Below are 11,260 nucleotides of genomic sequence, written 5' to 3'. Positions count from 1 at the left end.
AGGTCCCACGGGGTGCCTGGGTCAGGGTCAGTGGGCCCCATGGGGTGCCTGGGTCAGGGTCAGGAGGTCCCACGGGGTGCCTGGGTCAGGGTCAGGAGGCACCATGAGGTGCCTGGGTCAAGGTCAGGAGGTCCCACAGGGTGCCTGGGTCAGGGTCAGGAGGCCCAGGTAATCTGTTGGGCTGAGACCCCTGGGGACACACGGTACCTGTAGGTGATCCTCACTTCGGTTCCCGGTTCGTCTCGCTCCCAGATCAAAGCCACATGCTCAGGGGACTTCTGGACATGCTGATCCAAGCAGTTGACTGTACAGAAACAGGTTAACAGACGTTACAGGGGGTGCTTTCAGAGTGAGAATCCAGGCAGGAGGTGGAGAGTTCTAGTTTGCTGAGGTTGAGCTATGCCCTCTGAGAGGGCACTGCCCTGCTTCATGGAGAGGTCTCTACCTCATTACAAAGAGAACGGTTATTGTCAGAGGTGTGAAAACAAAGATGGTCACCACGCAAGCATGGTCCCAAAGGTGTGAGGTGCTCTCCCACCAATATTCTGAAGTGGTCACTTCACAGCAGTCATCCCAATCCTGTCTGCTGCTGGCCTCTCCTGGGCCACCCCCAGCCACCACCACCCCCAGGATGTCCTGGGCTTTCAAAGCTCCCTGGGAGGTTCTGACGTGTCTCTGGGGCAGGCATCACAGCATGCTGCTGCAAAGAGCACTTGGTACTAATAGGACCTCACAGGCCAGTGCATGACTAATGTGGCCAGCTCCTGGGCGCACCTGCCCCATGGTTGGGGTGCAGACAGGTTGAGGGGCAACTCCCTGTTCATGTATTTGACTGGCACCCTCAATACCACCCTCTGCTCCAAGGAGGGATCTGACAATAGGGAAATGCTATCCTAGTTTTCCAGAATGCTTTGCTCCCCTCCCACTCCGCTACCCAAGCTCAGATCACATGACTTCCCTGCAGAAACAGAAGGTCAGTTCTCCTATTTACCGTAAACCTAAGGATTAATGGGGTTTAGTTCGTTGGCACCTGCTCAGTACTCACTGATTTCAAAGACCAGCCTAACTCCAGCCAGCACTGCAGAGCCCCTCTGCACCCTCACAACCAGGCACTGAAGACTGACTCTCCAGAGGGCCCCAGGTGTATGCAGAAAATGATTCCTGTGAATATCTCTGGGGTCAGCAGCCACCTGCCCCTCTGGCCTCTCAGGGTCACGCATGTGCACACATGCACTCGTGTTAACCCCCCAGAAAGCCCTCACCCTCACCAGGGTCTCCAGTGTCATTTGCAGCCTCAGCCGATGGCACCCAAGCTCTGTGACATCCCTACCATCAAGCAGGCAGCAGAGGGGTTGGTCTCTGTTCCAGCAAAACACAATTCATAACTTTAAAAACAGTAGAATCTCTACCCCACTCCCTGGAAGCCTTTCCCATCTTCCCAGATGCTTTTCTGGGTGACAGGGGCTCTTTTAGGAGCGCAGAGAGAGGGCACACAAGCCCTGCAGCTGTTTGTTCAGCTAGTCTCCCGGGCACACTTCTAAGCAAGGACCCGTGCTGAGTGCAAAGGGACATGCAGGGACAGATACTCGGCCCCTGCCGTGGGTGTAGGACACACACACACAATTACAAGAAACATGAGGAAATGACCAAGACACAGTCAGGCTGTGGCAGGCAGCATCCCCAACAGGACGACAGAGCAGAGGCTGAAGCACCAATGAGCACAGGCAGCTCCGTGAGGACACCTTCCCTGTGGGCCAGAGGGAGGGACCAGCAGGGTCTTCTCTTACCGACTGGAAAAGAGGCCAGAGAGGCTAAGCAGGCTGCCCAAGGGCACACGGTGGCAGAGCAGGACCCAGCACGGGCAGGTCAGCTCTGGAGTCTTATGTTGACACTCTGCTCTCCACGGTCAGCCTGTAACAGTCCAGCCAGGTGGTGAAGACTGCTCCAACCAACAGGTGGGAGAAGGGTGAGGCCTGCCGGCAAGGCCAGACTGATTCTGGCAGGTGAGAAGAACAAGGAGACTATGAAGGAGACAGAGAAGCAGCAAGGCTGCCAGGGGGAAATCAGTACACTGCCATGCAAGTGCCAGTCAGCCTGGCCCACAGGCTGAGTCTGCCTGCAGAGGTGTGAGTCTCTGGCTGGTGTGTGTATGTGCAAGCACGCCAATCCAGTCCAATATTTTAAATCAAGAATATTAAAGCCACAGGTTTCTAGCTTCTGAACAATCAGCAAAGCAACCACCCCCCACACCCACAGGCCTTCCATATCCCCTGACATCCCCCCAAGCCCTCCACGTCCCCCTAAACCCCCACACCCCCACTGCTGGCCTGTGCCCTGCCGTGACTGTGGGCAGGTGATGACAAGCCTGGGAAGACCCAACCAGCCAAGGACTGACACTGCAGAGACGGCTGGTGGAGGAGCGGGCCCAGCAAGAGTAGACGCAGGCTTGTGCATACTTGCCTACTTGAGCCCTCGGGCCACTCCTGCCATCTGTGGGCAGACACAAACTAAAATAAAATCTTAAGTCTCCTCCAGCAGCAGCTGGTTGAATGAACCCCCTCTTGGCAAAGGGGGCCCCTAAAAATGAGTTTCTGGTCATCAGAAAGGCCAGACATGCCTCTTGATGCCCCCACCTTTCTTAGAGACATCCATTGTGATTCATTACAGACCTAAGGCTGTGTAAGATGCACCTGCAGGTCCTCAACACACACAACAAACCACTGGCATCTGGGTATATGGCCTAGTCTCTGATTAACAGCCCCTTATCTTGATGTAAGCATTCCTTTGGGCTCACTCCTGTTTTCTTTTTTGTTTGTTCTGGTTTTTTTTTTTTTTTTTTTTTTGAGACAGTGCCTCAAGCTGTCACCCTGGGTAGAGTAGTTCCATGGTGTCACAGCTCATAGCAACCTCAAACTCCTGGGCCCAAGCGATTCTCCTGCCTCATCCTCCCAAGCTTCTGGGACTGTAGGTACCCGCCACAGCGCCCAGCTATTTTTTGTTGTTGCAGTTGTCATTGTTTTAGCTGGTCTGGGCCGGGTTCAAACCCACCAGCCTTGGTGCATGTGGCTGGTGCCCTAACCACAGAGCTATGGGCACTTTCCACTCCTGGTCTTTTAGACAAAGCCTAACTCTTTTTTTTTTTTTTTTTTTTTGCAGTTTTTGGCCAGGGCTGCAAAACCCACCACCTCTGGCATATGGGGCCGGCACCTTATCCCTTTGAGCCACAGGTGCCACCCCAAAGCCTAACTCTTCCAGCTCCTCATCAACTAAAAAATTTTTAAACCCACCTGTAAACCCCACCTACCGCACTCCCACCTCAGGATGTCCTGCCTTTTCAGGCCAAACCAATACACACCTTCCATGTATTGATTTATGACTGTGAGTGTGATTCTTGTCTCCCTGAAATGTCCCATACAAGGCTTCTTGGGTGTGGCTCTGGGTCATGGTCCTCAAATTCTGCACAGAACAAACCTCTTCAAATTAATTTTCAGTTCAGCCTTTTTTCTGTTGACACTGGTCACAGGTACAAATCCTTAGCCCCACCCAGACCTGCTGAGTTACAATCTGCCTCCTAGGCCGCCCCCAGGAGACTCGCACCCACTCCAGCACCCACTCCTGCTCCCATACTCTGTCTGCTGTGAGTCTGACCTGGAGTCACTTTAAAGAGGGGCCTGCCCCAGCAGCCTCAGAGTGCTTCAGTGACCCAGGAGGGAGCAGCGGGGGGCTCAAGTAGGCACATGTGCACAAGCCCTCCTGGACACCATGCCCTGGCAGCTGGGGCACCTTCTCACTGAGAGCCTGCCCAGCTTCGAACTGACCCCCTCATAGCCTCACAGCCTCAGGGCACCCTGTGCCTACTGTATGCCAAACGGAAGGTAGAGCTGGGAGAGGTGGAGGGGACAGCCTTGTCACAGGAGGGACAGCACCTGGGCTGCAGCTGCATGCCTGGCAAAACCAGCCATGTGTCATCTCTTCTGGCACAACACAGGCAGGTCATAAGGGAACTTGTGCAGAGTCCTGTAGGTGCCTCTGACACATACAGAAGTGGCCAGAAAATGGCCTTAAGGCTCCCTGGCCTCATTTCTCCCCAGGCCATGCGACTCTGGTGAGCTCCTTCTGACCCAGGGCCTGTGCACTGGTTTCTCCCTGCCTGGGATGCTGACCCCTCTGCCCACCCACGCTGCAGCCTCAGCCTCCACGTCTTACTGTCTGTTGAGTACCCCCTTCCTGCGAAACCCCTGCCTCCTCTGACTGGGCCTAAGAGGCTGAGAGCTTGAGGCCTCCTGTGGGCAGGGATGGGTGTCCTGCTCACACCTGTATGCAGGTAGCCTCACCCACAGCACAGGGCTGAAATGTGCCAGGCTCGGGATGATGGACAGACCGCCATGTCCTGGAGCTGAAGGAGCACCCTGGGATCTAACAGACACCAGACTGTCCTCCTGCCCAGGGAAGAAACAGACCTCTTGTGTCTGTGGCTTCGCTCCTCAAGTGGCTGCTCTCCTTTTGGGCTAAAGCAGGGCTTCTCCCCTTGGAGTGGCCTTAGATCCCTCAGAGGGCTTGTGAAGGTGTAGGTAGCAGAGCCCCATCTGGTCTGATTGCACATTTCAAACAAGGGCCCAGACCACACGGGCACATCGACCTTCTATGCAGACCCTGGATTCTAGAAAGTCTTCTACTTCCTTTACCCATACATGTCAGCCCTGTGAGACATCTGGCCACAGGCTCACTGGCTGGCAGCCCAAGGTTATAGCTAAAAACCTGAGGTCTAGAGCTCAGCCCCTACCCATCCACTCACCAACCACAGACAGTTCACATGTTCTCTAATCCAGAGCTCAGTTTTCTAATCCATGGTGGAAATATGACCCCAGATTCTGGGTGTGACTGTAAGAATCAGGTGCCAGTTGAGTGTTTTCTAGTGCAGGTTTCCTGTTGTAAAACCAGGAAACACAATAATATTGTGCAAACACAATAACCCTCCTCTTTGCTCCCAGCTGCTATGGGCCACACTCAGGTGACCTGAGCACTACAGAAAGCGAGGTGTGGGGTCTGGGAGGGATGGGGGCCCTGGAATGCCACGCATGTGTTAGCTCTTAGCACGTGTTTGTGGTTCTTGCTGTTACATCAGCAGCAGGAATGAAAAGAAGGAAGAGGGGAGAGAGACAAGAAGGTGAGAAGGGAAGGGAAGGACGGAAGAGAGGAGAGAGGAGAGGAGGAGGAAGACAAATTTAAAGAAAAAACTTCCGGGGGGGGGGAGGTCATGGTACACACCTCTTGGAGGTGGGAAACAATTATAAGACGGACTTTACCTAACAAATGCAATCAGTGTAACCTGGTTCTCTGTATCCTCAAGGAATCCTCAACAACAACAACAAAAAATCCTTCCAGAAAACTGGGCAGTGGGACAAGAAAATCCCACTTCCAAGCATTTCCAAGAAGACTTAGACAAAGGCCTAGCACCCGTGAGACATCTGGCCACAGCCTCACTGGCTGGCAGCTCAAGGTTATAGCTAAAAACCTGAGGTCTAGAGCTCCAGTCCTGGCCATCCACTCACTTTCAGGTACACCACTAGCTTAAGGTGTACCTGAAACTCTACCTCCTACATCCAGCCTTTTCCAAATCTCCCAGCACACAACGACCAATGACCTCTCTCCACCTCACAGTGGCCTACGCCACCTAACACTTCCCAGCCTCCACTCTGGGACACCATGCCCACCACCCTCCCCCCCCAATCTGGGCCACAAGGTCACTGAGGGTGGAAGCCACATGCCCAAGATGCCCTTATCACGTTCTCTCCAGGACAGCTACAAGGACCTTAAGCATGTTACCCCAGTGTGGACTTGATCTTTGCTGGTCTACGGTCCATCTTTCATTAGAATGCAGGTATTTTCTGGATTACTTGCCACTGCACAGGAGTTAGAGCCTTTACTTCCACATCTGTGCCATGGGACCGATAACCACCCACACTCATGCCCTCAGGGTGAGAGGAGCCAGAGCTGCACCGCCCTCTCATGAAGCCAGGTGACTGCAGGGTCTGCAGGTGGTTAGCTAATGCTTGTAGGTGGGTCGTGTGTTTTCAGTTTTGTTAAAAAAGAAAAAAGGAACTATAAGAGCATTTACGTTTCCATTATAAAGATGACAACACTAACCTAGGAATTTTCAAGAACTCGTGTTGGCTGTTTGAAATACATCCCTTGCCCTCACACACTCCAACTTTAAGTGAACTCAGCATACAGAAATCCAATTTAATCAAAAGAAACGAGGGAGCAAATATTTCTGTGCGCTAAGGATTTACAATGGATTTTCCTTAAATAGTAATCCTCCCTGGTACATTTTAAGATATTACATCAGTCACAAAAATTGTGTTTGCCAACTGGAGAGCATCAGCTATTTAAAATAAGTCATGCCTCTAACAACTGGAAATAATTCAGAGCCTCTTCTGGAGGATCCTCCTCTCAAAATTGGAGTTACATTTTCATTTACAGTTCCTTGAAAACCCATAGAAAACTCACTTTAGTTGCTGAGAGAAGAATGATCAAAAGTGTACCCTCATCAGGGTCCCTGCCCTCTGAATTATTGGAGGGCGTCAGAGAGAGGAAAGAGCAACAGTAAAATGGTTTCTGTTCCTGCAATTAATGTTCCAAAAGCATCAAGAAGTTGCTCAGTGTTCAATGCTTGCTTATGAATAATTTTTTACACTCTTGCTTGAATAAGAATACACACACTTAAAAAAAATCACTCAAAAGTTGGGGTTTAGAAAATAGAGCTTAGTTGTGAGTTTCGAGAGCAGCACAGACCATTACCCTCTGGTTCTGCATTTGCAACTTCCTGACACCTTGGGTTTCTGTGCCACGGGGCAAGAACATCTGTCGGACTCTGCAAGGACAGAGCCAAATTTCAAATTTTGGGGAAGTGTTAAGTGGCGTCAGCCACTGTGAGCTGGAAACAGGGGCCATTGGTTATTGTAAAATTTTGATTTCAAGGGAAAGAATCCCTTATAGAACTTGGCTTTCAAAAAAACCCTTCTGCAAGAAACCTGCAAAGCAGTTTTACACACCACAACATAGTAACCACATCACTTGAGGGAGTGAAGACTCGACCTGCCCTGTCCAGTGGGCCCTTGGTGATCAGAGCTCCAGAGAGGCAGGGTCCTGTGATGCTCTCAGAGCCATCTCTGCCACCTGTATACCTTCCACTCCCCATCTATCCCAGGCTGATCAGATGCAAACTCATGTGGTCCAGGTCAGATAAAGCATAGCTCTCTCAGCAGCTCAGTCAAGGCCAAGTTCAAAGTCACAATCTCACATGCTCCATTAATAAATAACAAGTGCTTGGTAGTCTGTGCTAAGGAAAGTGCTGAGTGCTTTATGAGTATTTTGTCATTTAATTCTAACAGCCCCAGGATGGGTGTGTTGATAGTCCCATTGGTAAGGAAACAGGTAGGAACAGTCAGGCAACCAGGCCCAGGTGGGAAGAACCCTAATAGTTTCTGCATTGGTCTCCTGGACCTCTGGTTGCAGAACATTCCGTGGGCCCAGCCATCATGCTAGGAGAAGCTGCTCGAGGGGCTTTGGGCCACAGTTCCTGCTGAGCTCAGTTGCCCCAAACAGCCCCAGACTTCAGAGTGAGAAGCGGGCAGATGACTCCAAGCTCAGGCATGAGGGGGCAGGAGGAAGTGTTAGATAAAGTGTGCAGGAGGCCTCTGGTGCAGACTGGGCTGTGCTGAAGGCCCACGCCACCAATCCAGACTAAATTGTTTATCTGACCTTCAGAGAAATAAGGTGAGTGAGACCACACCAGATTCTCAGACATGCCAGTTTAGCCAGCGTGATATGCAGTTCCCTCTGCTTACACCTTTACAAGGGAAGTAACTTTGAAACAACCAACCTCCTTTTTGTTCCGTTTGTCTGCTTTCTTCAGTCCTTTCCTCTTTACAAAACCAATCTCCTCCACTCAGCCCATCAAACACTCATTCTGTTGTATGGAATGAGGTGTTGCCGGATTACAGAATCACCACTGTGACGTCAATTAAGATCTTTAAACTGGAGTCACTGCCATCAGGCCCTGTCCAAAGTCCTGACGCACAGGATCCGCAAGTGTGCTAAGGTGACTGCTGTCTGGGGCCACTAGGCACCGGGCAGTTTGATATGGAACAAGGGCAACAAGCACAGAACTTTGTTTTACAGTTGATGAAACACAAAGCACAGGAAAGGGACAGCAAGAACTCAAACTACGTTGTGAATCTAAAGACGCATTTGGACCCACCAAGCTGCACTGCACCCTGTGCAACCACTATTTGTTGTTTAGTCAACAGAGCCATCTCCAGTGCACTAATCCAGATTTTGCCTTTTTAAAAGTGCCTTCATCTGCCCTGATTTGATGGTTCTGGAGCTTGCACAAGCAGCTAGAGGGCTTATCAAACTGAGGGGGGCCATGCCCCTAGGGTTTATGAGTCCAGACTTCTAGGATGGGCCCCAGAATCTGTTTCTAAAAAGTTCCCAGGTGGTGATGATGATGCTGGTCTAAGAACTGCACTGTGAAAGCCACAGGTACAGATGTTCCTGAAAGGGTAACAGAAGTTTCAAGAGCAACGCCCCTTTGGAACAAGCCATCATTGTCTGACCTCATCACACATGACAGATCCCACAGCTTTCTCAGGGGCTCCCAGGGCAGTGGTCGCCTGGTCTGGTCTCTTTCATAGGGTTACCTCTGTGGTTTTCGGACATTGGCAAAGGGCAGAGACACCGAGGACAGCAGGGTGGGTGAGCATGCACATTTGGTGTGAGAAAGCTGCTGAAAGCTGCTTTTCTATGAGCCGGTTTTCTGAAGCTGTTTCCAGTTCAGGTAGCCATATAGGCCATTCCTTCAGGGGAATGAGTGAAAGGAAAGAAGGCAGAAGAGCTGCCTGCTGAGCTCTGGCCCAGCCTCCTGTGTGCCGGGAGGCCCAGCCACTCTCTTATCTGAGCTTGCAGCTCTGCACCAGCCAACTGCAGTCTTCACCTCTCCCAAAGGAGCTGCACACTTTCAGTCTCTGTGCTTTGGTAAGTTGCTCTTGTCCCCTTCAAGGACACATTCCACCAACTCTTTGGGATTTCTCCAACTAGTTCAAGGACACTTGCTGCTGATTCAGTTTTGAAGAAAACACATTTAAGAAGTGACTCATTTTAATTACACCAGGAAAGTGATATACAATATGGAAAAAATAATTTTGGTCCAAAGTTCTTTTAAGTGTCTCTGTTTGAAAAATTACTGCAAGACACTACCTATAATCTTATGGCAAATGCAAAAGGTAACACACTAAAATTGCTACTGCTTGTTAATCACTAATAAGTGCTGGGTTGGCTCCACACCTTCCAGCACTGTCCCCACAGCCAGCCTAGGAGCTGAGAACACAAAGGCTTGGAGAAGAGAACACCCAACAGTGGACAGGGAGCCTCAGAGAGGCCACCTCCAAAGCTGGGGCCGTGGGAAGGGGCATGATGCTGCAACAAAAACCTTGGGATCCTTTTTTAAACACTCTCTCGACTCCACCAAACAGGTTTTGGCCATGCTCCCAGGCCACAGCCCCTCCCAACTGCCAGGCGGCTAGGTGCCTCCTGGAGGCCCACCCATCATGCTGGCGGCACCCTGCAGTTCTGGGCCTACTCCACACTTTGTTTAGGTTGGGTAAGGGTGCAGTGTGCGTTCCCCAACTCCCAACCTTAGCTGAACTGCAGTGGATTCAGGCTCAGTAGATACCCCACGACTGGCTGCTGGAGCTGGTATCCTGGGATCTCAGGCCCAGCCAGTCTGCAGCAGGCGGTGTGTCTCTGGGCGCAGCTCTCCACGCTGAGAACAGGGAGGCCTGCTGTTACTTCCTTCCCATGCACAAGCCCCACATAAGGAGGTCAGCAATTCCAGCTGCTGGGCCGGATTTTCTCCTCCCCAAGCCACCCCCACAACTCCTTTTGTTTACATGGGCAACGTTTTCCCCCAGGCGGATCCCAGAGCAGAACAGCCACACGCTTTCAGTTTTTCCCTCCAGCCCTGGGTACCAGAATAGGAAGTCCCCACTCCTGGGAGCTCCTGGGTCGCCAGCTGGTCTCCACAGGCTTGCACTCGCGGCGCTGTGCACCCTGCAATTGAACTTTGGAGACAGCCAGTGAAGGGTGGTGCCCGGGCACCACCAGCGGCTGGGCACCTCAAGCTGTAGCCCGGTGTCCAGCGCCATCCCGAGCTGGGAACAAGTATTCGAGCTCCAGGGTGTAGCAGGTGGGGTGGGGGTGGGGGTGTTGGGACTGGACCCTCTGGGGTCCTGTGGGCTTCGCATCGGAAGTGACTTGGAGCCACGGTTTACGGTGGGTGGTGCAGAACCCCGGAGGAGGGGTCCTATAGGGCTGCTAAGACGCCTGCTGTGATCCTCCTGGCCTGGGGATCTTCAAGTCCCCTTAGGACCCAAGAGTTGGGGGCGTGCTGGATGACCCGAAGCCCACTCACCAGACACGTTTAACTGGCCTCCCAGGAACCAGGCGATCTTGCCACTGCTGAAGTCGCAGTCCCAGACAGTGTGGTAGGGGGTGTCCCACACGAGAGTGTCCCGCGCCAGCTGGCCCCAGAAGGCGGCTGGGTCCTGGGCCGCCTGTGCGCTGAGCGCGGGGTACAAGCCAGGCTGCGCGGCGGCGGCGGCGGCGGGGGCGCTGCCCGAGAGCCCGGAGGCCGCCCCTCGAGGCACACTCACCCCTCGCAGTGGCCGCACCGGCTGCCCGGAGCGTACTCCTCGCAGGCTGCCCAGCAGCCGCCCAACGCCGTGGCCCAGACTGCGCGCCGCCATTTAGTCCGACGCCCCAACGCTGGCTGTGCGTCCCGGCGGTGCTGCGAGCTAGGGGCGCTCCTTAGAGTATTGAGGGCCCCGCCCCCGCCCCGCCCTCGGCCGCCACCCACTGCTCCGGGGCCCCTTCCAGTCCTGAGCCCTCCGAGTCTCCACCACTTCTTGTCCAGCCATTAAGGACGAGACAGCGAAGGAAAAGCCTGGGGAAGGGGCTCGAGAGAGCGCTGGGGAAGCCAGGGCGGGGGGGAACGGGGTCCGGGCCCTCTGGGTGTGACGCGCCCCGCTGCTCTGCGCCCCCGCCCTGCCGCTCCACGGCGTCTGCTGTTTTGGTTTCAGTTTGTCCGCTGGTCTTCAAGACCCAACAGCTTCGCCTGGGTGGCAATAGAAGAGGCGCATGCCCTGGGGCGCAGTCTCTGGGACTGGGGCGCCGGGACACGCTGGGATGGGAAAGAGCC

The 11,260-nt window shown here is 53.2% G+C and overlaps 1 protein-coding gene across 1 annotated transcript in view; it reads right to left on the bottom strand.

The window, feature by feature from the left end:
• ACSS1 (acyl-CoA synthetase short chain family member 1) overlaps positions 1-10,886 on the bottom strand; it is a 41,297-nt gene extending 30,411 nt beyond the window's left edge. The window contains exons 1-2 of the mRNA XM_003801084.3: positions 10,475-10,886; positions 208-304 (exon numbers count right to left, since the gene is read on the bottom strand). Of these exons, the coding sequence (XP_003801132.1) occupies positions 208-304; positions 10,475-10,808 (431 nt within the window). The 5' untranslated portion in view covers positions 10,809-10,886. The remainder of the gene's footprint in view (positions 1-207; positions 305-10,474) is intronic.
• Positions 10,887-11,260: the final 374 nt, after the last annotated feature.

The sequence above is a fragment of the Otolemur garnettii genome, unplaced genomic scaffold (genome assembly GCF_000181295.1).
Source record: "Otolemur garnettii isolate 467f Iridium unplaced genomic scaffold, OtoGar3 scaffold00197, whole genome shotgun sequence".
NCBI classification, from domain to species: domain Eukaryota; kingdom Metazoa; phylum Chordata; class Mammalia; order Primates; family Galagidae; genus Otolemur; species Otolemur garnettii.
Note: the sequence above shows the minus strand (reverse complement) of the source record. Positions and strands in the feature narration are given on the sequence as shown.